This window comes from Oratosquilla oratoria, chromosome 10, assembly GCF_046742065.1.
Source record: "Oratosquilla oratoria isolate Oo_2021 chromosome 10, ASM4674206v1, whole genome shotgun sequence".
Taxonomy (NCBI): domain Eukaryota; kingdom Metazoa; phylum Arthropoda; class Malacostraca; order Stomatopoda; family Squillidae; genus Oratosquilla; species Oratosquilla oratoria.
The window spans coordinates 73,289,986-73,316,955 of NC_134786.1; the positions used below are offsets into that span (position 1 = coordinate 73,289,986).

General features: G+C 39.6%; 1 protein-coding gene across 6 annotated transcripts in view; it reads right to left on the bottom strand.

Annotated features, from left to right (window-relative positions):
- Window positions 1-50: 50 nt before the first annotated feature.
- Window positions 51-26,970, bottom strand: part of LOC143029300 (uncharacterized) — a 203,612-nt gene continuing 176,692 nt past the window's right edge. For 5 of the 6 annotated variants that reach the window (XM_076192040.1, XM_076192039.1, XM_076192042.1 and 2 more), the window contains 3 exons: window positions 21,756-21,897; window positions 6,312-6,507; window positions 51-5,340 (listed from right to left, as the gene is read on the bottom strand). In XM_076192040.1, coding sequence (XP_076048155.1) covers window positions 3,829-5,340; window positions 6,312-6,506 — 1,707 coding nt within the window. In that variant the 5' untranslated portion in view covers window position 6,507; window positions 21,756-21,897 and the 3' untranslated portion in view covers window positions 51-3,828. Of the gene's footprint in view, window positions 5,341-6,311; window positions 6,525-21,755; window positions 21,898-26,970 lie in introns of all 6 variants that reach the window. The other variant, XM_076192045.1, reaches the window with a different exon arrangement.

The following is a 26,970-nucleotide window of genomic DNA, read 5'->3' on the forward strand; positions in this document are numbered from 1 at the left end:
ACTGATCAGTCGGATCCAATTGCAGTCGTAAGTTGAGGACTACCTCTACATTATGTTTTTCTTTGATACCATAAACCACAATGCATTTTTCATCCATTGTGTCTCTCACCCAGTTTTCCTTTTCTTTGATGACCTTAATCACTGTTTCCTTTGCATTCTCTTCTACCTGCTGTTGTACTATTTCTTTGAAAGAGATTTTTTGATTATCATGTTCCTGTTCCCACTGATTTTTTATTTCAATGAGATCCATCTCTCTGATTGATTCTCCCACTTTTTTGGTCACTGTTTGTAATTGTTCTTTGACCTCTTTTTTAATTCTTTGTTTTTGTTTCTATTCTCGTTTTCCTTTCATTTTCTCTTTTAATCATACTTAGTTCACTTTTTAGATCATTCAACTCTGATTATTTTGTTGTTAGTTCTACATAACTTTGTCATCTCTATGTGCAAAACTCTGTAGTCTATTTTTAAATAAATTAATTCTTCCATCATGTCAATGATGTCTCAATTCCTTAGTGACCTGCTAGCACTAGTTTCTCTTTCTGTATCCATAACTTTTTTTTTATTGCTCCCCTTTCCCTCTGAAAGCCCAAAAAAAACATTGGTTTACCACCTTTGAGTCATCTTTGGAGTGACACTTATTCACATTCTCTTTGAAATTACCCCTAGTGGTGACTCCACTCTACTCATATCTAATTCTTTCTTTGTTGGTTCGTTAATTCTTTTTTCTTCTTTACTTTCCTCCATTTCATGCCAAAAACTATACTTTTTCAAGTACTGGATTTGATACCTTACTGCTCACTCGAAAACACAGCCCTTACATCCTCAAAAACAACATGTCATTTTACCTGATCCAATTGACAAAGTACTGAGTTGGAGCTCAATTGCTAGACTTCCTCTCCAACAACGTGTGTCTGTGTGTGTATTTATTACCTAGTTGTATTTACCTAGTTGTATTTTGCGGGAAGGGGAGCTATGCTCGTGATGTCCCGCCTTTGTATCTTGCAGTGTCTAGTTTGTTTTGTGTGTGTGTGTGTGAGTACATTGCATATGTGATACAATTACAGTAACCCTGAAGGATACACATACAGTATCCTTCCACCATAATACATTTAGATAAAACAGATTTAATAGCTTTACAAATTATCACCACAACAGCAACACCACCACTAGAATCTTGATAATTAAGATGACAATATCATTCTCTAAATTTGAAGCCTTTGAAGTTGGGTTGAATAGGGGACTGGTTGGGATTGATTTTCAAAATACCACCATACTAATGGCAAAATTAATTGAATATGGCAATATTGTCATCTTAATTTACTGTGGATCCTTGCCTAGCCCTTATTAGACTGATGACAACAGGGGTTATTTGTAAAACATTTCAACATCAAGACAAATGCACAGCAGAGCAACAATAAAGCCATTAAAAATAATAACATTCTTACCATCTGAATTTTTCAATTGAAAACTTCACCACTCTTACAATACTTGTGCATATAAAAAATAATCATGAGGGGGTAGTTGAATGGGTTTTGTATATGTGGGTGCTTTGACTTTGACCCTTTAAAGGTGTGTGTGTGTGTGTGTGTTTCATTCCTAGTTTATGGGAGGATCAGGACTCTAGTCCAATGTGTCACAGACTGAATAAACAAAAGAGGGTCAGACAAACAGACATAGACATTGTGTTTGTGTGTGTGTCTATGTATTTACCTAGTTGTATTTCATGGGATGAGAGCTATGCTCATAGTGACCTCTTCAGTGTATAAATACAGGAGATATAGAACATTATTTTACACTGCCCTGCTCTCCATACCACTCTAGAAAAATGTGAGTGATATATGGGCTAACTCAGTGACTATGAATATGACTGATTTCTTAGGTCCACGTGTTTTCTGCAAAAGATTTTGGACAACAGGCTAACTGATTTAATATGCGTATGTGTATTTGCCTAATTGTATTTACTTGTGTGTGTTTATAAATATACATATCTAGCCAAAAGGCTAACCGATTTAATATGTGTATGTGTATTTGCCTAAATGTACTTACCTGTGTTTATAAATATATCTAGCCAACATTGTAAATTAATCTAAAGAAATATTTGATGACTAGAGGCAAAAAAGACAACCCTGTGAGCATGACTCCCACCCCATATTCTAAAATTGGATAAACACAGACACACTGGAATCCACAACCATTGTTCCTCTCCTGTAAACTACAATTAGGTTAAGCACACACATTGAGGAATTAAAAAAATAGAAGACACTAAAAGATGATGCTAAGGAAAAATACGCGAAGAGAATGGAGACTGAAAGCAAGGAATTCTATTGGAGAGTAATCGACATGAGACTGAGAAAATGGTACATCAGAATGGGTGAACCAAAGACAGAAGAAAAAAAAAAAAGATGGAGAAAGGAAAAAATTAAAAGTGGCCTATACTAACATCAATGGGTTAATTTCAGGAATAAATGAACTTAATAATTACCTGTTAAAAGAAGAACCAGACATAATGGGAACTGTGGATACTAAATTAAGGTGTGCAATACCACCCATCAATGTTGGACAAGGTCTATACAATTGCTGGATTAAAAACAGAGACAAGAAACAGGGAGGAGGAATCATGTTCTCGGCCAAGAAAAACTTGAATGTGACAAAAATTGCGGAGGGCAAGGGTATTGTAGAAATGATCATGATAAAAGTCGAAGACAAGGACATGAAAAGTAGTATAGAATTTGGATAATGCAAAAACAGAGTATTGAGTCAATATAAAATTGGAAACAAAGAAGTCAAAAAAGTCGATTCAGAAAGGGACCTGGGAGTAATCATCTCAAGTGACTTGACACCTGATAAACAGGTCAACAAATTATTTGGAGAGACTTATAACTTATTAAGATCAATGAAAGTGGCCTTCGACTACATAGATAAAGAGATGGTAAAAAAATAGTTGTTACACTGATAAGACCCAAACTAGAATATGCTGCAACACTGTGGGCACTTAGCACAAAGAAAAACATAAGAAAATTAGAAAGAATCCAAAGAGCAGCAACAAAAATGGCACCTACACTGTCAAATTTGATAAACAAAAAAAGATTGGAGAAATTATATGTCAACACTGGAACAGAGAAGAGAAAGAGGCAATTTGTTGACCATTTACTGAATTATGAAAGGGTTGGAAATTCTCAATAGAGATGACTTATTAAAGTGGGACAGAAGAGAAACAAAAGGACACATAAAGAAACTAATGAAAGACAGCTACAGAAGAGACCTGAAAAATAGCTTCCCACATAGTGATTGATGTCTGGAACAAACTAAATGGAGAAACAGTGAATGCCAAAACTATACACGATTTTAAGAATAAACTGGATGTGGAGAGATACGAAAACGGGTCACTGTGAGCATAGCTCTCTTCCCGTAAAATACAACTAGGTAAATATTAGGTAAATACACATGCAAAAAAGGTGTTCATGAGGTCAACTGACCACACAGCATTCAGGTTTTGGAGGCAGTCATAGAAAGACATAATTCACTTGTGTCCAAAAGCACACAATATACTATACATAGGCACTTTTTTGTGACTTTATGGCAAGCACTTGTAAAGCATAATAGCATTCTGTTGTATGAAGTAAGATTGTGACTTTCTATACTGGATAAATATTGATAATCTGGGTAAGCTTTGTATGTTAATTTCATGACTTTAAATTTTTGTGTCTGTTCCTGTTTTATGTATGTGTCAAGAGCATGGTGCAACAAGGGAGAAAGTTCACTTTAGGAACCACCTTAGATTTCAACAGATGGTGGTGGAGAAATGGCTGGTGTTGGGGCGCTTGACGGTCAAACAACAGACTTGTCATCGAAGCTCTCGGCTGTTCCATCCCCAAGGGATACTGTCACATCTGAGAAACTACTGTTACTGTTTTTACTGCTACTATTGTTGTTATTGTTATTATTGTTGTTGGAGGTACTGTTCAGTTTTGTCGAAGATGACTGGAGTTCAGTTATCAGAGGAATCTCGCAGAGACATCCTGAAGGCGTCCGGTGATGACTTGCATGGCTGTTGCACTGCCTACCACTCCCTCCTCTCTTGTTCATGTTGTTGTTATTGATGTTATTGTTGTTGCAGCTTATGGCACCCTTGGTGCCACTGCCTATACTTCCTTTGTTGCTTACATCTCCACTGATCGAACTGGCAACACTCCTGGTGCTTGCACGCCCTGTACTCCCCCTGTTGCTGTCCTGGCGTGTGTAATGGGGACGGTATGTAGGCACTTCAACCTTCTCGTGGTCTTCACCCACACCTGTGTGTGATCCTGCCTCACTGATGAGAGACATACAGCTGTTTGACTTGGATTCTCGGAACATGGAAGAAGGGAGCTGAAGACCTGCCAGAGGAGACGCAGGTGCTTTTGGTGTCAAAAGTGGGGTCTGTTGTTCTACCTGGTTTGGCTGGACTGCTGCCAGGGACTTCCCAACACTGACACCTTTGATGGAAGCAGTTTCCTCATCCTCGATGTTGCTCTTTTCATCATTTTCACCCACATTCATGTCAGGGTCAGTGTTGCCTTCTTTATCCAGGTGGAGGAGGTAGAGAGCAACAATGTTGACAACAAAGCCCAAAATAGTCAGGAGGATGTTCTTCCAGCCAAGCTCCCGAAGTTCAGTGTACAGGATAGAGGAGGCCACAATGACTAAAGAAGTAAAAAGGACATAGTTGACAGACATGAAAACAGAGCTGTTGAAAATGTCAAGGGCCCGTTGCATGTACACTGTCTCAATTAGGAGGCAAGCTATGAGAGCCACAAGGCACACCCAAGTGGCCCAGTTTGTGAAGGCATTTATGGAGCTGAAGGTCTGTTTGAGGGCCAGGCCAACTCCCTTGCAGAACATGACTGAGAGGGAACCAAAGGAGGAGCATATAGTGATATAGAGCATTACATAACGGTGCCCATATCTTGGCACAAGAGCCATCAGCACACAGGAGACAGTCACTACAAGGGAGGCGTAGATGAGGAATCCGGGGTGAAGAAGCTGGGCTTGAAGTTCATCCATGCTTGAGATCTCACGGTCCTTTGGGCCACAGAGGGTAACAATTGCACAACCCACAAGGACCAAGATGCACCCAAGCTTACCCAGAAGGGCCAGTCGTTCCTTCAAGAAATATGGGGAGAGGGCAGCTGTGCACACAATGGAGAACACCCCAAGGGGTGTTACCAGAATGGCAGGAGCAAAGATATAGGCCACAAAATTGGTGAGTTCACCTAGGGCCATGAGTGTGATGCCAAGCCACCATTTTGGGATGCGTAGGTAACCATATCCGCCATCCACAGCCCGTGTAGCTCCACTTGCCTGCAATATAAATATAAAGTGAGGAATCTATGGAAGGAAGCTGAAGCACATTTTTACACTATATATAATTTATGTGAATGTATTTCTGTTTATATATGTAATTCATCTCAGGCTTGTAATGAATTAATCATATTTCCATTATCTTAAATGGGATTTTTTTTTTTTTTTTTAATCAAACATTTCAACTTTCGACCAACTTTTCTGAACGAATTGTGGTCAGTTTTTGAGGTATATATTTTTCTTCATTAAGTTCCAGTTCAATCAATATGTGGTCACTTTTACCTATTGGTGTTTTATATTCAATCTTGTCCACTATTCTAGGTTCAGATGTAATTATTAAGTCTAGCCTCGATGGTTCTTCTTCATTTCTATACCTAGTGTGTGTGTGTGTGTGTGTGTAACCTCTTTTGCTTGGCTGTACAGGATGCCAGGCTACAACATAATTGTATCTTCCATGGTGGTAGTTATATGAACGTCCAGGGCACCTCAGGCAGCAACGTTGCATTAGCCAAACAAAAATGGAAATTTTACTCTTACTTTTTTCCTTCAAATAGAGAACATCCAGAATAACAGACAGATCATCATGTGCACATAATTGCTAGAGGTTTCAAAAATAGGGGTTTCCCCAGGTTTTCCTGGGCCACACCAAAGGGCTCACTTTAGATTGTATTTACTATAGTGGTCATGAGAAACAAATCTCTCAACCATACTTTTCAAATGTGAATGAAATCACACAGAAACTTACAAAATAACATATTAAAACACACAGTGAAAGTGATCCAATATATTCTTATCCCCTTATAGATCTTGGGATAATGCAATTTCTTGCAGTTGCCTAGCTATTGTTCCGAGTCACTGGGTGGCTCTTTTGCTTTTACTACAATTGCTAGTCCATCAAAAGCAAAGTGGTTATATCCATATATTTTGCTCCCATCCCCAATCCCTGACTCATCCCTTCCACAATCACTCACCTCAATATCCTGTAGGGCCAATTTTTTGTATATCACAGAGGTGCCAATGAGGAAGCAGGAGGAGAAGGCAAGGACAATTCCAATGAAGGTGTCAACAGGGACCCATCCCTGCTCATCCATCCTGCTGGGTTCATCTGGAGGCAAAGTAGTTGTGTTCACATAGAACCCCATCTCTGTAGTTTCTAAGTCCGCCATACTGGAAGAAAATCATACCTTCAGGGTTCATAACACAAATGCTTGACTGTTAACTACAAATTATCACATTTACATTGTGTATGTGAACACTTTTTTTACTATATAGTACATATATACACCGAAACATCCACCTAAGGAAATGCAATCAAATTACTGAAATGTGTTGGGAAGAAATGAGAGTAAAGGGTGGATTAGACATCTGGGGCAACATGCTGCTCAACATGACCATTGAATACACAGTGACTCAGTGGATAAAGGAAAATACCACATACAGAAACAGCGAGAAACCATTAAGACTGGACTTAATACTTATGTCAGAACCTGAAACTGTGGACAGAATAGATTAGAAAACACAAATAGGAGCGACCATGTACTAATAGAATTCAAACTAAAAGAACAAATGGACCTAAGAAGAAATGAGAAACATAGAATAGGTAGACCAATGTACAACAAAACTAATTTTGAGAAACTTAGAAAATTCTTTTGAAATGCAAACTGGGAAAAATTCCTAAAGGATGAAACAAGGATGGAAGTGAAATTGAATATACTAAAAGAAATTTATAATGAGGGAGTGAACAAATATGTACCACAACAAAAGCAAGAAAGAGTATACATAAAGAACTGGTACAACAAAAAAGGTAGAAGCTAAGAATAATAGAGACAAAGCCTGGAAAAAAGAAAAAAGAAAGAAAAAAAAAGTGAGAGAAAAAAAAAGGAAAAAGAAAAAAAGAAAAAAGAAAAAGCAAATGGCAAACATACATCAAACTAAGAAAAGAATATGTAAATATATGCAGAGATGAAAAGAGGAACTATGAAAAAGAAATAATAGAAAAATGCAATGAACAACCAAAACTATTTTACAGATATGTGAAGGGTACACTAAAAAATAAACAAGAAATCAGCAACCAAATAAAAAACCTTGATGTCAGAAAACTGCATGGTCCAGATGGAATTGCAAATTGGATACTGAAAGAATACGTAGAGTTTACGGATAAAATATACAATATAATCAAATGCTCGCTCAAAGAAGGAAAGGTACCACAAGACTGGAAAAATGCAAATATTGTACCAATATATAAAGGAGGAAACAAGGAAAATCCAACTAACTACAGACCGGTCTCCCTAACAAGCACAGTAGCAAAAATATGTGAAAAAGTGATCAAAAGTAGATGGGTTAAGCATCTGGAAGAAAAAACTATACTGAATCCAAATCAATTTGGATTTAGACAAGGAAGATCATGTACAACAAACTTGATCTGCTTCTATGCGAGACTAATAGAAATAATACAAGAGAGGAATGGATGGGCAGACTGTGCCTATCTAGACCTACAAAAAGCATTTGATAAGGTACCACACAAGAAATTGATAAGAAAAATAGAATCAATAGGTGGCATCGGAGGTAAATTATTGGAATGGATGGAAGACTTCCTGACTGGGAGAAAAATAAGGGTAATAAATAGAAACAAATACTAGTTTCAATTTCTGCATGCACCTCCACGGTTCATCCGATGTTGATGGCTTAGAATTAAAGTACATTGTGTTTTATAAAAATGTATCTCTAGTCACTGGGACCCATTCACTGTTGTACAAATACTTTCCCGCATTCGTATACTTATCAATGCACTATCATAGTGGAGATGGGTTGAACGCAAACTTACGTGTATATGTAACTCGAGCATACAAACATAAGAAAAGTTGCGCTCAGCTTATATCTCTCTTGATGGTGTATTGGTCTAACAGTCAATACGGCACTGGTAATGTTCTCGGCGCGTCGGTTCAAGTCCTCAGGTGTACCATGTTTCAATTCCTGCATGTACCTACACGGTTCATTCGATGTTGATGGCTTAGAATTAAAGTGCATTGTGGTTGATAAAAATGTATCTCTAATCACTGGGACCCATTCACTGTTGTACAAATACTTTCCCGCATTTGTATACTTACCAATGTACTATCATAGTAGAGATGGGTTGAACGCAAACTTTCATGTATGTGTAACTCAAGCATACAAATATATAAGAAAAGTTGCGCTCAACTTATATCTCTCTTGATGGTGTATTGGTCTAACAGTCAATACGGCACTGATAATGTTCTGGCCGCATGGGTTCGAGTCCTCGGGCATACCACGTTTCAATTTCTGCATGCGCCTCCACGGTTCGTCTGATGTTGATGGCTTAGAATTGAAGTGCATTGTGGTTGATAATATATATATATATATATATATATATACACACACACACATATATATATATATATATATATATATGTCTATATATACAGTATATATAATATATATATATATATATATATACTGTATATATATATGTACATATATGTACAGTATATATATATATGTACATTATATATGTACATATATATATATATATACATATGTATATATGTACACACACATATATAAGTCTAAATGAAAATATTATTCTAAAAAATGCTGTGGAAGTCGGGGACAGGTGGTATTACGGTGACACTTTGTCCTAAAAATATTCTTGAAAAAGCGCTTGGGTAAGTCGGGGTCAGGTGGTATTCTTCTTCTTCGCGTTCCTCTTCTTCTTCTTCTTCGCATTCTACTTCGTGTTCTTCTTCGTGCTGGGGATCCCGTGTTGGGGTTCCGCCCCGAGGCCGAAGGGGAAAACGAGGGATTAGAGCGCGGAAAGCTGCGGTCGTAGGCCGCTGTTTGCGCAGCCAAGCCTCCGGCGAAGCCGGGGAGGGCAAAGCCCGCGGCTTGTATATACAGTATATATATATATATATATGTATATGTATATATATATGTACATATATATATATGAATATATATATGTATATATATGTGGAAAAACCACCAAGGAAAAAGATAAACTGATGACCAAGCACTTTCGTCTATTCAGACATCCTCAGGATACCCTGAGGATGTCTGAATAGACGAAAGCACTTGGTCATCAGTTTATCTTTTTCCTTTGTGGTTTTTCAGCATATTTAGAATCCCGAGTTTATGCAATTTCTCATGCATGTATATATAATACTCTGATTATCTTATTTGTTATCTTGCTTCCTTGAAACCATCACCCAGCCAATCAGAAGAAGAGATATGACATCACGACTGAGGACCAGCCAATCAGAAGAAGAGATATGACATCACGACTGAGTACCATCCAAGCAGAAGAAGAGATATGACGTCACAACTGAGGACCACCCAATCAGAAGAAGAGACATGGTGTCACGACATCATATGATGAGTAGTGTTCCAAGCAACGACATGATGTCACAATCTTCTGCATTTCACTTCTTATAACAATGTATCATTTAAAATTTTATTTGACCCAACATACATATATACGGTACATCTATCTATATACAGTATACTTATAAATTGTTCATATTCTGTATTTAAAAGTATAGCCAACTCCTGAGTTAGCATCTATGAGGCATAATGAGTTTATTCAAATATTACGAACCCTACAAATCATATGATGCGTAGTGTTGCAAGCAACGATGACATGACATCACAATCTTCTGCATTTTACTTCTTATAAGTTATGAAGTCACTGCCTTCATCTACTTCATTGTCTTAATAAAGCTTTTATTGACCATTTTATCAACAACGCATAATTAAAAATCTTATTTGACCCAACGGGTCATGGGTGGTCTAGTATGTGTATATATGTGTGTGTGTATATATATATATATATATATATATATATATATATATATATATGTGTGTGCGTGTGTGTAGATAGATAGATAGACTTTATTTGGCAATAAATCAATGTACATGAAGTGCAAATAATGACAAGAACACATAGTTCGAAATAATAAATGTAAATTGCCGAGGATAACACAGAAAGCATGAACGCTTATTTCCATTGTGGTCCTCATCAAACATACATAGGTGGTTGAGGGGACCAGAGACACTCATGAGTAATACCAGTCAGTACACATGTGACACATAAACATTGTTATAGTTTTGCTAATATAACTGAAATGTTTGTACACATAGGAACATTGAGTCCAAATATTTGAGCACCATTCAAAAGGAACATTGCATTAAGCAAACAACAAAATAATGTTAAACTGTAACAAAACAGTATGAGTGAGTACTATATCGGAGTAGTACCATTAACAATATACTGCATTTTTCTACATCTGTATCAACATGTATGAGTGTGTGTGTATATATATATAATACATATATATATATATATATATATATATATATATATATATGTGTGTGTGTATTTACCTAGTTGTATTTACCTAGTTGTAATATACGGGAGGGGAGCTATGCTCGTGGTGACCCGTCTTTGTATCTCTCCGCATCAAGTTTTATCTTAAAATCTTGTATAGTGTTAGCACATACTGTTTTATTGTCTAATTTGTTCCATGTATTTATCGCTCTGTGTGGGAAACTGTTCCTTTTCAAGTTTTTTCTATAACTATCCTTTTTCAATTTTTTTCCGTGTCCTCTTGTTTTACCGTTTTCCCACACTAATAGGTCGTTCCTGTCTAAAACTTCCATTCCTTTCATTATTCTGTAGATAGTTAGCAAATCTCCTCTTTCTCTTCTTTGTTCCAGAGTTGGTAGGTTCAATTTGGATAGTCTTTGCTCATATGTTAGTTCGGCGAGTGTCGGTGCTAGTTTGGTTGTCGCTCTTTGTAATCTTTCTAGTTTCTTAATATTCTTTTTGGTACTGGGTGTCCAAAGTGATGCTGTGTACTCAAGTTTTGGTCTTATTAGTGTAGTTAGTATTTTCCTTATCATTTCTTCGTCCATATAAGTAAATGCCACTTTGATTGCTCTCAATAAGTTGTAGGTTTCTCTGAACATTTTATTTATATGCTTATCTGGTTTCATGTCCTTTCCAATCATCACTCCAAGATCTTTTTCAGTTTTTTTTTTCTTCTTCCCCAATTCTGTAATCTTTTGATATTCTGTTTCTACTCTTTCCAAATTCCATTATACTGCATTTCTTAATATTGAATTTTACTTCCCACTTTTGAGTCCAATTCCATATTGTGTCCAGATCTTGTTGCAATGAGTTGCAGTCCTCTTCCATTTTTACCTTCTTAAGTAATTTTGCATCATCTGCAAAAAAAATTATATAGCACTCCAGCCTTCATTCATGTCATTAATATACACAGCGAACATGATCGGGGCCAGTACTGATCCTTGCGGGACACCGCTTTTTACTTCTTCCCAGTTGGAGAATTTTTCTCTAATAACAAATCTCACTTTCCTCCCAATCAGGAAGTCTTTCATCCATTCCAATAATTTTCCTCTGATGCCACCTTTGGACTCTATCTATTTATTAGTTTCCTATGATGTACCTTATCGAATGCCTTTTGCAGGTCCAGAAAAGCACAGTCTGGCCATCCATCTCTTTCTTGTATTATGTCTACTAATCTTGAGTAAAAGCAGATCAGATTTGTTGTAAAGGATCTCCCTTGTCTAAATCCAAATTGATTTGGGTTCAGTATGGATTTTTCTTCCAGGTATTTAACCCATCTGTTTTTGATCACTCTTTCACAAATTTTTGCTATTGTGCTTGTTAGTGAGACCGGTATGTAAGTTAGATGGATCTTCCTTATCACCTCCCTTATAAATTGGTACAATGTTTGCTTTTTTCCAGTCCAATGGTACTTTTCCTTCTTTAAGTCAGTTAATTCTTACATGCATTCTTTCAGTATCCAGTTTGCTAATCTGTCTGGGTCATGTGATTTTCTGACATCCAGGGTTTTAATTTGATCACTGATTTCTTTTTGTGTTACGTTTATTTCTTTCATTGCTGGGGATAATTCTCTCTCTCTAACTTCACTGTTAGGCGAGTTTTCTATTGTGAATACTGATCTGAAGTGGTTGTTCATTATTTCAGCCATTTCCAGTTCTTCTGTAAATTCCTTTTTATCTTGGCACAGTTTTTCTAATTCTTGTTTGTTTTTCAGTTTTCCATTTACATATTTGTAAAATAGTTTGGGTTCTTCTTTACATTTGTCTATTATCTTTTTTTCATAATTTCTCTTTTCATCTCTGCGTATTTTTACATATTCTTTTCTTAGTTTGATGTATGTTTGCCATTTGCTTTGTTTCTTATCTCTTCCATTTTTTCCAAGCTTTGTCTCTTTTTTCCTTTGCTTCACAACATCTTTTGTTGTACCAGTTCTTTATGTATGCCTTTTCCATTTTTTGTTGTGGTACAAATTTGTTCACTTTATTATAAATTTCTTTTAGTATGTTCCATTTTTCTTCTATCCCAGTATCTTCGTTTTGGAATTTTTCCCAGTTTGCATTGCGAAAGAATATTCTAAGTTTCTCAAAGTTTGTTTTGTTATACATAGGTCTTCCTATTCTATGTTTATCATTTTTGCTTTGGTCTGTTTGTTCTTTCAATTCCATTTCTATTAGTACGTGGTCACTTTTTCCTATCGGAGTTTTGCAAATAATATTTTCGATTATCTCAGGTTATGTCATAAGTATTAAGTCCAATTTTGAGGGTTCTTCATTTCCTCTATATCTAGTATTTTCTCTAATCCACTGGGTCATTGTGTATTCAATGGTCAAGTCTAGGAGTACATTGCCCCAGTGTTTCTCTCCCCCTTTCACTGTCATATCTTCCCAGCATATTTCTTTTGAATTAAAGTCACCCATAATTACTGTATTTCCTCCATCCTTCAGTTTTTCAATTAGTTCTTCTTTTGTATCATCTAGTAACTCGGCGTGATCCCTTTCTGTCCAGGCTTGTGTTTTAGGAGGTACATATACCACTGCAAATTTTCTTTTCTTCATTTTTTTACCTTCGACTTGTACTATAATTGATTCTACATTATTTTTTCCTTCAGTTATTTTTGTTACAGTTATATCTTTCTTGGCCAAAATTAGAACTCCTCCACCCTGTTTGTTCTTTCTATTCTTTGTCCAACAGTTATATTCACCTTGTCCCACAGTGTGGGGTGTTAGTATTAACTTTAATTTGGTTTCTACAATTCCCATTATGTCTGGTTTTTCTAATACTAGATAATCGTTTAATTCTTTTATTCCTGAGATTATTCCGTCTATATTTGTGTAAGCTATTTTTAGTTTCCTTTCTCCTCCTCCCCTTCTGTCTTCTTTGTTTCCATTTTCCCTATGACTATGTATTTTTTCCTCAGCCTCATGTCTATCACTCTAAAAAAAAACTCCTCCTTTTCTTTTTCAGTTCTATTCTCATTCCTTTCATTTGCCTCATTCCTAAGTTCCTTTTCTTTCTCTTTTTCTTCCTCACTCATTTCTTTTTTTATCCATATATTTTTGTACTGTTCACTGCTTGCTAATCTCATTGTTCTAGTTAAAATTTCTTCTACACTTGATTGCGATCTAAGTTTTACTTTTAATGGTCTATACTGCTTATCTTTAGAGTACCTGCCCATTCTATGAGTTTCCTCGATTTCTCGGTCCCAGCCTAACTCATCTGTTTGTAACTCCTTTAGTATTTCTTTGGCAATCTCTTTTTCTTCCTTTTCCCTCTGATATCTTGGTACATTGTGCTTTTCTTTAATGCCATAGACTACTATACACCTTTTTCTATCCACTGTGTCCCTAACTAGGTTACTTTTCTCTTTAATAACCTGAATTACAGTTTCTTTTGTGTTATCTTTTACTTGTTGTTCCATTATTTTCTTTAGGGATATTTCCTGACTTTCCTGCTCAATTTTCCACTGTTTTTTTATTTCCTGTAGGTCATTCTCCTTATTTTTTTCTTCCAGCCTTTTCAGTCACTTCTTTCATTTGACTTTTAATTTCTCGTTTCAGAGCCTCGTTCCTACTATTATCCTCACTTTTCAACCTCTCATTATCACCCTTAATTAAGCTGTTTTAATTCCTTTTTCAACTCGTCTATCTCCCTATTGTTTTCTTCGTTGGCTTTCCTTAGGTTTGGTACTTCCTGGTACATTATCTTATTACTTATATTCGCTTTTAAGTTCTAATAGTTCATCTACGATATCACTTAGATCTCTACTCCTCATTATGTTCCTGTATCTGGGTTCTCTATCCATCTCTACTCTTAGTAATCCATTTCCTTCTCTTTCAAACCCGGAAAATCTACTTACGTCTAATCTTTGGTATTCTCTTGGTGTTGAAGCGAAGCATGATTTTTTTCTCACTACTCCTAGTGGAGTTTCGATTTTTGTTTCTTCCAGGCTTCTTTTAGTTGCGTCATTGGATTTAGGGGTTTTCATTTTTAAGAACAAAAAAAAAAAAAAAAATGAAAAAAGAAAGTAACGGAGATACAATTTCGACCTACATTGTTTCACCACAAATGCACAGCCTTACCACTCCGCGTATAAACAACAAGGCCTACGCTGATCGTTTCTTGTTTATATTTTCGCTCGTAATCCAGCGCTCCGAAAATACGTGTTGCTCCGACCGTGTGTGTGTGTATTCACTTGGTCTTTGGATCACGTGTTGGACTCGTGATCGACAGCTATTTCCCTCCTGGAAGAGAGCTCAGAGCTTGTAGGTCCGATCTATGGGTAATGCTATGACCTTGCACACACACACACACCCAACTCCCCGCCCACGAGAGTCAGAGTAACGACCCGAAGCGCAGCGGTACCGAAATAATTTCGGCCCTGGGCAGGATTCGAACCATGAGCTGCGGGCCACTATTGTGGCAGCTCAGAGCTCTACCAACTACGCCACCGAGTGTGTGTGTGTGAGTGTATGTAATATATATATATATATACATATACATACACACACACAATTTATCTCCTTTTTCAGGTTCCTTTCATTCCTCGGCCCTTGATTTGACATTATTCCTTTCTTCCTCCTCAATTCCTATTCTCCAGCGACGGTCAGAACCCTCCCTCCCTCACTCCCTCCCTTGTCACAGGAGCCATCCCGGAGGAAACGAGGTGACGCGGTCACGTGAGGGGTCCACCCCAATTTGGGGCCCGTGGGGGCCTACTTCTTGCAAGTTATGTGACAATGAGGCTCCTTGGCCCCGGTGCCAGGGAGTTGAGGTTGTGGTGTAGTGACGTTAGCGACTGGGGTCCCTGCTTTCTGACAACCAGCAGTGTTAGCCTGAGTCTGACAACATATTTTCGACCTGTGGAGAGAATATCTACATGGTGGGTTTACTGCCTGCGCCCCATTCTCCTCGTGACCTAACCTACTTGAAAGGCAAACTTTACCTAGCCTAACCTAATAATAACCCTAACCTTGCTTCACTGAATCTTGACCTAAGGTAACCTAACACGACCTAAGAAAGGCGAAGTTAATCCTCCTCAATGTTACTGATTTGGTAGGTTTGTTCTGGCTGCAAGCAAGATCTCATTCAGCAAAAGAGGGGGGGGGGGCTGCTAAGATAGCGTGACCTAACCTTCCCCTGCCGACGGCGTAAACTATTATACAGAGGAAACAACCGCCCCCCCCCCCTCATACACAGTTCGCACAGATTCGAACTGGCTTCGTCGTCGTAGTCGTCGCTCTCGTTTTTCTTTCCTTTCCTCATTCCCAGGCTCTTCCAAACGTGTCTCCTTTCCTTGCACGCATCGATGGCCATCTTCCCTCTTTCCTTCTCCATCTCTTCCTCCTCCTATTACTTCCTCTTTTTCGTCAACTTTTCCCTTCTACCTATGCAAACTGACAAGGTCGTTCATATCAGTTTTCCTTCTCTTCCTCACTTTCTCCAATTCCACCTTTCAATCTTCCTTGTCCTCGCCCGTCCCTTTACCTTATTCCTGCTTCACACAAACATTCCCCCTTTCCTCCGCCAAGGCCAACATGTTTTACTCTGCCTGCGGCCAGAAGATTTTTAATCAGTCGTGGGGCCCCTTCGGCAGTGAAGAGGCTTATTTTCCCTCTACTTAAACAGATTCCATGCTTATTATCTGCCGGCAAGTGATTTTATTCAACTGAAAGCGAGAGAGGAGAGGCGAGGAAGACCTTCCAAGAGAGTCGACATGCCAAACCCAGGTGGATTAATTCCAAAAATAATTCGCCTCACCACTAGTGAAGCAGGCCTCGAATTCGACGTCACTCCTGCCCATGCTTCCTGAGTCACGTCACAGAAACTAGATATCCCTTAAAGTACTTAATGTCAATCGCCCCCTGTTATACACAACCATCTTTTCATTTTCCTACAGACTTCTCTTCCCCTCCCACAAATAACCGGTTATCCCGCGCGAGCGTGTGCCTTTTCTAGGAAGTCCATAGTTCAATCCGTTCCGTGTCTGCGAGGTGAGAGGTAAACAGGGTTGCCAGGTTTTCTACCAGGAAAAATGCCAACTTGTGACAAAATGCTGCCGAAAACTGCCAAATTGTTTTTAAAATATGCCCCCAAAAAATGCCACCAATTACATTTTCTAAGATTATTTTTTGCATGTTGGTTTTACATGTGTAGTTGAAAATAATGTGTGTAACTACAATTACAACATGAAAAATATTTTTTACTGTTGACTAGCCAATACCACATGATATAACCAAGATAAATTTATATCATTCATGTATAATTCTAGTGGTACTGTAATGAACCACCATCCTGTGAAATAAATCTACTTACACTATGTGTGAAAAGGAAAGAAAGGTATGAACTTGCAAAATAAAATATACTCCATATTATGTGAGGGAGAAAAAATGTTAACAACTAAAATAAAATGTATTACTCCATACATTACGTTTAAGTTCCTAAGTAAAATTTTTGGTATCCTCTACAATATATTAAAGCAGTTTATAAAACAGCCTCCTAGAGACTGATATATATAGATAAAAGATACATTTGTGACTTTTCTATTGAGTCTAGATGTAATCAAATGCATCATCAGATTCAGAAATGTTTGATGAACCACTCCGTTCATACATATTTTCACTGGAGAAGAACTGAAACATCCTTTGGCTGGGCACAAAATCTTTGTAACGTTTCCCTCTGAAATGTAGATGAGTGCGGATGCGGATAACTGCATATAACATTTTTACTCCCATCCTGTTTCTTAACTTGTTCTTGACATAAGTCACATGTGAGAACACCCTTTGAACCACAGCATTACTGACAGGGGCACTAGGCATGAAAGTGCATATTCAGAGATTTCTATGAAAGGGTGGGAGCCTATTGCCTTTTTGGAACCTACACCAACCCAAAAGGCTGCACTGTCTTGTGGTATTTTGCCGTTGAACACAGGTTCCTCACCCCATTTTACATACCAAAATTCCCTGTACTGTTCTTCAATTTTACCAAAGTTACTTTGAATGAAATGTGGGAAGGGGAGATCTTGAAACTTTGCCCTCTCTAACTGATTAAGAATCTTTACTGGGCTTGATGCTGACAACTTGTTGAATGTATTTTGAGTGGGAGGAAGGCGCCTTTCTAACTGCAGTATGGCTTCATTGATGAAAGAAATACATTTGCAACTTGATGCAAGTAAAAGAATGATCTCTTATCACGACCGGGTATTTAAAAACGCCAGAAAAAATGCCAAATCCCAAAAAAAGCCACCCAACAAATTTTCCTGCCAAACACAGTAAAAAAAAAAAAGGCATTAAAAACGCCAATCTGGCAATCCTGGAGGTAAAATTTACTTCACTATTAAGTACTAAAATGGCTGGCGTTGGTGTCTCCCGCGAAACTAGCGAGTCTGTGAGTGTATGTTTATTACGTTTACGCCGTCGTCGACCATTTACGCGACGCTCAAGGCCCTGTTCACACTAGCGGTTTCAACCGCCGCGGCTCCATTATAATGTAAGTTCGTGGAGGCGCTCACATACAACAGCGCGGTTTTTCCTTGACTATGTGTCACCGCCGCGGTTTCCGCGCGGTTCTGACCGCTGGTCATCATAATAAAACAACAGGGCAGGACTCGCAGTAATGGGTATAAACTGGACAAATTTAGATTTAAGAAGGAAATAGGCAAAAATTGGTTTACAAATAGGGTGGTCGATGAATGGAATAAACTTAGCAACCACGTAGTAAGCGCTGAAACTATCAGTTGTTTTAAAAAACGATTAGACAACTTTATGGATGGGGACGACAGGTGGTGATGGATACGGAGCTGCCTAGTGTAGGCCTTATGGTCTTTTGCAGTCTCCTTTATTTCTTATGTTCTTATGTTCTTATGTTCTTATGGTGTGAACAGGGCCTAAGAGGTCACCATGAACTCGTTCCACGTCGTCAATGAGCGACCCGCAGGCACACGCCCCCACCCCCCTTCACCATAGCTTCCTAGAAGACACGAGCCACTAGGATGAAATTATAAGCTTTATTTTGAGACCGAGTCTGGCGTGTGGCACCCCCCCCCCCGCCGCCATTTCCTCGAAGTCAAATCGACTCGTCCGAACTAATTAACCTAAAACAAAATCAGTTAAGATGCCCTGTCGAGGTAAAGAGGTTCACCGCCAGCTTCAATTCACCTTCCTTCAGCAGCCCGAGGTTCTCCTCAGCCCAAAAACTGAGCAAAATCACTGACGAGACCGCGACAACCTCGAGAAAGGGTCTTTGCAGAACTACATGACGCCCCCGCCCGACCCCACAAGACATCTGTTTACAATATCAGAGCACTTTCCGTGTGCGCGAACCAGTCTAGCACTAAATCGTCTCCCTCCCTCGCTTGTTTGTCTGTTTGCCCAGCCCCCATGCCAGTCTGCAACCGCCCTCCTACCGCGCCAATATATTCTTTTAATAAATACTCATATTGATCGTCGGATAACATAATTGATAATGTTGAAAAAAAAAATATGAATCATCGACGACTAGTGATTTTGAGTTTTGTACAATCATATGTATCTACACATAAGTAGTATGTATGCATAAACATGAACTTGTATATCTATATGTGTGTGCACATATGTATATATATATATGCGTGTGTTATGCATGCATATGTGCAAGAAAAAATCTAATTGTAGGAAACATGAAATGCACGCACAACGACAGGGGGATCCAACAAGTGACATGCTAGTTTTGGTTCAACTTTGTATATCTTCTTACAGGATGTTTTGGGCCACTTTGCGCTTTCAGCGGGCCCTACGTGATCAGTATTATTGCGCAATATTCCGTATTGTACAATATAATTGACGGTCTAGGAGTGGTATTTGATGTCATTAATATATTATGTCATTTTTTATGTCTTTAATATAATGTGTCATTCTTCAATACCATCTCTTCATCATCAGTAACATTGTACAATAGGAATATTGCGCAATAATATTGATAGTGTAGGATCCGCTTTATACAGGGGCGACCCAATTTAACATGCGATATTTAGATGTGTATGACACGGCGGACATGTTACACATGTCATCTGGCTGCCGTCAGATGACTTAGTCCAACCAAGATGAATCCCCTATGCAGCAAAAGGGTTAAACTAATATTGATTTGCATCACATTTATTCTCGGTGTTACCAGGTGATTTTATTCAGCCGAAGGAAAAATGCTCATTGTGAGGATTGAATCGATGCTGTAATCTTATCCGGGTAGTATGAATAGTGATTCATGTTTTGCGGTCAAACTAATGTACAGAACATTATTGTACCAATGATAAGTGCTAGTGTTAATTGTAGACTCAACTAGTTTGATACCAATAAAGGGTTGCATCACCCTAGAGATGAATAGAATGGCCTTGATGAAGCCTTAATAAAAAATACAAGTGGTTCATATGGGTTATGTCAATATAAAGTAAAGAGTGTAAGGGAATTCTTAAAGACGGAACGTGGTTCAAGTGTTGAGGCAGCTCTCCGATGCAAATAGAAGATAAACATGTGAAAAGCCGGGGCACGGCGAGACAAACTAGAACTCAAATATTTGTCTTGCACGAAAAGAGGTAATTAGGAGCGCGTAGTCGATTCTCGATTGTACACAAAACTCTACGGGAATTGCAACACTAACTTTGTTCCATTGTCGTGCTTCCATGCTCAGGTACACAGAAATACTGTACACATTCTCGTACTATAAGTGGGACGAAAAAGTACTTGAGCTTGTTCGTGTGCGTGTGTGTTGATGCACTGTGCGTGTGTAGACATTAGTGTTTCTTTGCGGTTAAAATGTTCTATATATTTTTCTGTTTTGGAAGCAGGAAAACTAGAATGTGCATGTGTATGTGCGTGTGTGTGTGTGTGTGTGTGTGTGCGTGCGTGTATGTATGTATGCATATATATGCTTTTCATACTTCAAGGAAAAAATGGAGAAGACATATCGCATGCAAGCACTTGGCGGTTCATAAGAATTAGAACTCATAACGGCACCTCTCCCCCTTCTCCGTCTTGCACCACCGCCATATGCTTGGCACTTGGCAGTCATGGCACTCCACCCCAAGTGGAGGTTAACTTTTACTTATCATTACCGTCGGTAAGTGACACTGGCAGGGAGTGTACAGAGGTGCCATGTCAGTGACCAAGTCGGTCCAAATTGGAAGCAAGTAGGAGCCTAGGCGCCCCAAAATACATGAGGACGGGAATGCGGGAGTTTGGGTAACATCATATCGCACTACATGAGTTCGATTATTCTTTTAGTGCGTCTGTGGTCAACCATACAGAAAATTCTCTCTCTCTCTCTCTCTCTCTACCACACTCAGGAGTAGGTATTAGGCATGTTATCATATCTATATTCAACGTAGCTGTGTCTCCCTTCGATGATTAACGTGCACTCCCGCGCACTCACACATATGCTACAAGATGTTACTGTCGACGAGACTACCATCTCGCAAGGGAATGTGCATTGTTCATTGACCATGCTAACCGACCTTTCCGACTACGCCCGTCCGAGGAACAATAAATTCTCGGGATCTCAGGTCAAGCCCTCTACCTTGAACAATGGCCCCAGCCGCATCTCGGGTCAGCCACCTACATCTGCCGTCGCCTCTCCACGTCGGACCGAACCTTCCAAATTTTCATTCAACTGATATGGCAACAGCCTCCTTATTTCATGACTGGCAACCTTTATAAAATATACTTAGAATATGTTTCTGGCAAGCCTCTGAGCCTTGCTGGGGGCTTGCCGTGTATTTTGTAGTTAGATCTTAACTTAGAGAAATAAAGCCAAGAACTCCGCCAGAGTTTCTTCACCACCAATTCCAAATGTAATGTACCACAATCTACAGGCGTCCACAGACTTGTGAGTGTGTGCATATGCTGTGTGTGCATACGCTCTGTGTGTGTGATATAAAAGGTGAGATACTTGTGTCAGGAAGCAGTTTGCTGCAAATGAGGCTATCACCTTTGCCCTGTGTGCCCGAATCGCCAGGACAACTAATAGATTCCCCCACTCCCAAAGCATAGAATGACCCACTTACTTGGTCGTCTGTCCGAGCGAGCGGCCGGCCGGCCGGAGTTGGGGCGCAGTCACAGGGTGGGCGCCCGGTGGGGTGGACCACCTTTTCTTCCTCCTCCTCCCAAGGTCAATCAATCAATATTGTGGCGGGGCCGGGCAAATGTCTGCAAGAGAGGGAACAAGAACATAAATAAACGAGCAAAGACATGAGTAAAATAAACTAATAAATAAATGATGGAAAATAATACAACGGATCAACAGGCACAAGTATAAAGATATGAATACAAGAACAATAGTAAATAAACAAATAAAATAAAATAAATACAATTAGAAATTTTACGACTGACGATGTCAGTCCCTTGTGCACGCTTTGCAAGGGAAATAAATACGAATGAAAATAAACATACAATTAAAAATAGAATCCTAAGCTCCTGACGTGTCAACGTCCAGTCGTCGATGGCGATAAAGTATCAAGGTGATGATGACCCCCTTCACCGAGGTGCAATGCCACTTTATTGATCTTATTCTTCCTCGCTGACACTCGTGGTGACTGCGGACAAACAAACTACTGTATAGGCCCTCTTGAGCGTTTCCCAACCTCTTCCGAACCTAGGGGCACCCCCTGTAGTCAGGGCTAAGCAGTCCAGCAAACCCTAACTGATATCTTATTACTAGAAGGGTAAAGGTAAGTGTAGTATGTACGCTGCTCTAGATTAACTCAACTCAACTGAGTCTAAAGTGGGTTGGTTGATTGATTGGTCTTTCGGCTGAACAAAATCGCCAAGAGCTTTTCTTTTCTTACAAAACCAAAACGCCGCCGCCGCCGCCGCCACATTGAAGGAGCTTTCTCAAAATCCATTGACACATTTTATTACTTATTTATCTATCTATTCATTATATTATAAATAATACATATTCACATAAAAAATAACCTAGTGACAGTTCCCCTCCTCCTCAACCTACTACCACCACTACAACTACTACTACAACCATTACAAGTCTATGACACAGGAAGTCCCACATTATATACCCATTTTGTACTGTACACCTGGATAGAAACGCTGAGATGTTGGCGACAACACCTACAACACTACAACAGTCCAAGTCAGTCAGTGAACTTCGAGACAAATATACACTGAAGGAAAGGAAAAGTGCAACCTAGCTAAAAGAGCAGGTTAGGAATATATATACATACATATATATATATATATATATATATATATATATATATATATATATATATACATATATATATATACATATATATACATATATATATATATACATACATATATATATATATATATATACATATATATATATATATATACATATATATATATATACATATATATATATATATATATATATATATATATATATAATGTTGGTACATTGTGACAAGTTGATGAAGGTGGAAAAAGAAGTCACGGGTCTAGTTCCGAGTTCCTGAGTTTATTCCTGACCGGTTTCGCTCTATGCCTCTTCAGAGGAATGTGACTCTGGAGTGAAGCTGGCGGCATACATAGTCTGAGTAAGACCGCGTTCCCTCCTTGGAGGTGGGTTACATTGTACAACCAAACGTAACCCACCTCCAAGGAGGGAACGCGGTCTTACTCAGACTATGTATACCGCCAGCTTCACTCCAGAGTCACATTCCTCTGAAGAAGCATAGAGCGAAACCGGTCAGGAATAAACTCAGTAACTCGGAACTGGATATATATATATATATATATATATATATATATATATATATATATATATATATATATTGTGGACGCGATAAAATAAAATAAATGGAACTGGGTAGGGCAGGTATCCAGAAGGGAGGATGGTACCTAGAGTAAACGTGTTACTAACTGGACGCCGAAGATGGTAACCACGGAAGGAGACAAGAGACCGTGGTGTGCACGAGAACCGAGGCATGGGTTGACGCAGTCGTGATGATGATGATGATGATGATGATGATGATGATGATGATGATGGTGATGATAATAATAATAATAATAGTGGTAGTGTCCTCTGTTCGGCCGTGGAGTCCCGCATCTTCTAGTGGTTCGTTAACTGACAATAGACATTACGATGGCCTAAACATGGAAGCTAAATAAAAACCATTCAATAAATGGATAAACAAATTTCCAAATATAATTCTTAGTTCAACCCCAAGACTGTGACTGACTCCCTGGTTTTGAGGTTTTGGCTGCATGCATGGGGTGGGCACGGCGCCACTGTAGCCTATACCAGCTCAATTTGTCCATCGCAATCCCTTGGTCAAAAAAAGCCACGGAACAAACGATGACACGCAATGACATACTGGTCCTGCTAATCCTTTCCACGATAAACCAGTCTTCCTTGTCTTGTTCGGTATCCAAGAACTTATCGAGTACACTATGGTATGACGTCACCATTTAAAAGGTTTTGAGAGTCGATAAAAAAAGGGAACTCATGGGTCTACTTTTGGCGTGTTGGGCTCCGATCTCGCTCCCGAAGTCGCCTGCCCAGCGTATCCGAACACTTTTTTTTTTTTTTTTTTTTTTTTTTTTTTAAGGGTTCAACCGCAGCTAAGCCCCTCCTGGTGTAGAGCTCTCACCTTCTTGAGGTCTTTACACGCAGCGATTTTTTTTCTTCTTCAAAAATTACATAAACATGAACGAGTGAGGTGGTAACTATGTAGACAAACTAATATACATGTCTATTGTAAATAGAAAAAAAGTAGGTCAGTCCTCCTACTAGCACAGTGACTGGGGATGAATCCCAATTTATTGGCGACCAATCACGACGCGCTAATCTAAAGGTTAATTTACAGCTATCGATCTGCAATACGGGTTCTTCCCTCCCCTCCCAACGGCTCTATCAACATCACCCTGGCGTCGCTTCAAGACTAATCTATTCATTGCTACTGACGCCCTTCACGTCTGTTCTGACGGTCACCAGGCGATTTTATTCGGTCGAGAGAAACTCCTTTCCCTGTGCAACGAAAGGGCTAGTCAGGGATTCAGGTATATTGGACTGCAAAAATCCCGAGCTACTGTTCTTATGTCCACGTGACTTTTGGTACAGAGTATTCGACACGTCCTTTTCTATTAGAGTATACCTCCTTCTGCACGGAAAAGACACTCAGAGACTAAAGTTGATATTTGCACAGTCCTGGTGTACTTCCACGATTTCCCGGTTGCCCTGTCCTTGTCCGTGACGCGAGGTTCTTAAAAATCCGAATTAAGGAACGCGCGGCGTCATTCACAGTCACGCCATGTCAGTCTTGCGTGAGCTACTGTTTCCCTTGTGGGTCCTGCGGGGACGCCCATCACTGATCCCGTGACGTCACTATGACGTCACACTGCCAGAGGCAACTGTCATCATATCTGGTTGGAGTGAACCCAGCAAACTCGTTATTAAGACTTATTGTTGCGGTCACCCATCGAGCGTAGGTCCGTCACGTGGACCGCCGAGTAGGTTGAAGCCCTCTTGACAACGGCGAAGCAACATTTCTTTGCGCACGAGCAGTCAACCCGTCAGCTGAGTTTTACGACCAAGTTCTTTATTTTGGCTGTCGTAAGTGACATCACTTACACTCAGATCGAAGACTCGTGAACAAAATCCTGATCGCCTTCGCAACAGTAACGCTGACGTTATCACACTGGGCTAAATTTCCTCGCACATCCCACCTCCATTTGAATAACTAGAATATGACTTCGTTTACAGAAATCTAGAGTTCTCAAAGAACATTTCAACAGTATGTCTCACATTCGTCTAGGTTCACAATCTCTTCGTTCATCATTCAACTTTACAATATATGACGGGAATATTATTTGATACCTGGAATTCTGAAAAACAAAATATCGTAACCGAAGTCGTTTTTACTCAAACGAACTATCAACGTTGGGTGCTGGTGAAGCCCGTGGAAGCCCAGTGTTATAACTCCTTTATTTACACAAATTTTATTCAGTCTTGCGCCATTCAGTTGAGGGGGGGGGGCGCCATCACCGCACTACTACGATAAAAACCACCTGATTAACTTTTTCCGATGCCCTTCCTCGCCATCTCGTCACAAGCCTGCTAGGTTCCTCCGTTAGCCAGTCTCTTCTCATAGTTCTCTCTCCACTTGTTCTTAGTCTTCTTTCTTCATTCTCCTCCCTCCAACACCTTCCATCTACTTTCTCCTGGGTCTCTCAACCGGCCTTCTTCGCCGTGGAAAGGGCCGTTTTTGGGCAGACGCCCATCCTCTGCACGTGTCCATGCCATCTCTCAGTTTATTCCTTCGAGCGCCATCAAATATGCTCTGAATTCAGAGTTCTCTTCTGATGTCAAGATCACCGCCCCCCGCCCCACCCGGATTTTCCCTTTGCGCCACTCCCTTGTATTTTATTCTATTTCATTTATTTGCTTATTTATTTATTTTTCTAAGTTTAAAGTTTGAAGGGTTATCATCCGTCGGGGACCTTAACCTTGCGGAGGTCTCGTCTGGCCCTAAATTCATCCCAGCTGCGCTTTGGCGCCGTCCTGGTCGTCGGCGACCAAACTTCCGATCCACACAGCCCTTTTAGATCTCACCCCGGTTGGGGTGGGGGTGGGGGGTCGTGTCACTGAAGTGAAGGGTATGGAATACTCACCGGGTGCCAACGGGGTCTGGTCGTCACTCTCAATCACGCGACCGATAAGGAAGAGCGGCTTATCTGCGGTCGAACCCGTCATCATGAGAGGCAGGGAGACTGAAGATAAAATAACAAGCTCTATGGCGTTGTAATAAAGGGACGCAATTTTCCTTAAAATAAAAAGGTCAAGTGCATAGGAGCACGGGTACGCCTCGCATCGCCAGTGCCATATACCCTGGCTTGCGTAGCACTCGGGGCACAGGCTACAATTTTGGACGTAGCAGTGTTTCTCACATCACACTACCAGTAATTACACCTTTTCACTACTTTTGAGATCCACCCTCCTCCCCCGTCGGGAAAAAAAAATCACCGGTGTCACGCAAAACAAATACAAGAATAGAGAACTGACACGTGAAATTATTGACCAAGATGTACTTCATCCCTCCCCAGCTGGATTTTTTTCCTACCCCTCTGTTCACACTAGTGATTGAAACCACGCGGGAACGGCGGCGGTACCACATAGTCAGGGAAAAACTGCGCGGTTTTGCGTGAACGCCTCCACTGACTTACTTTGTAATTGAACCACCGCGGTTCAAACCGCTAGTGCGAAAGTCGAGATACTGATGGTGAAAAGGTTCCGAGGAA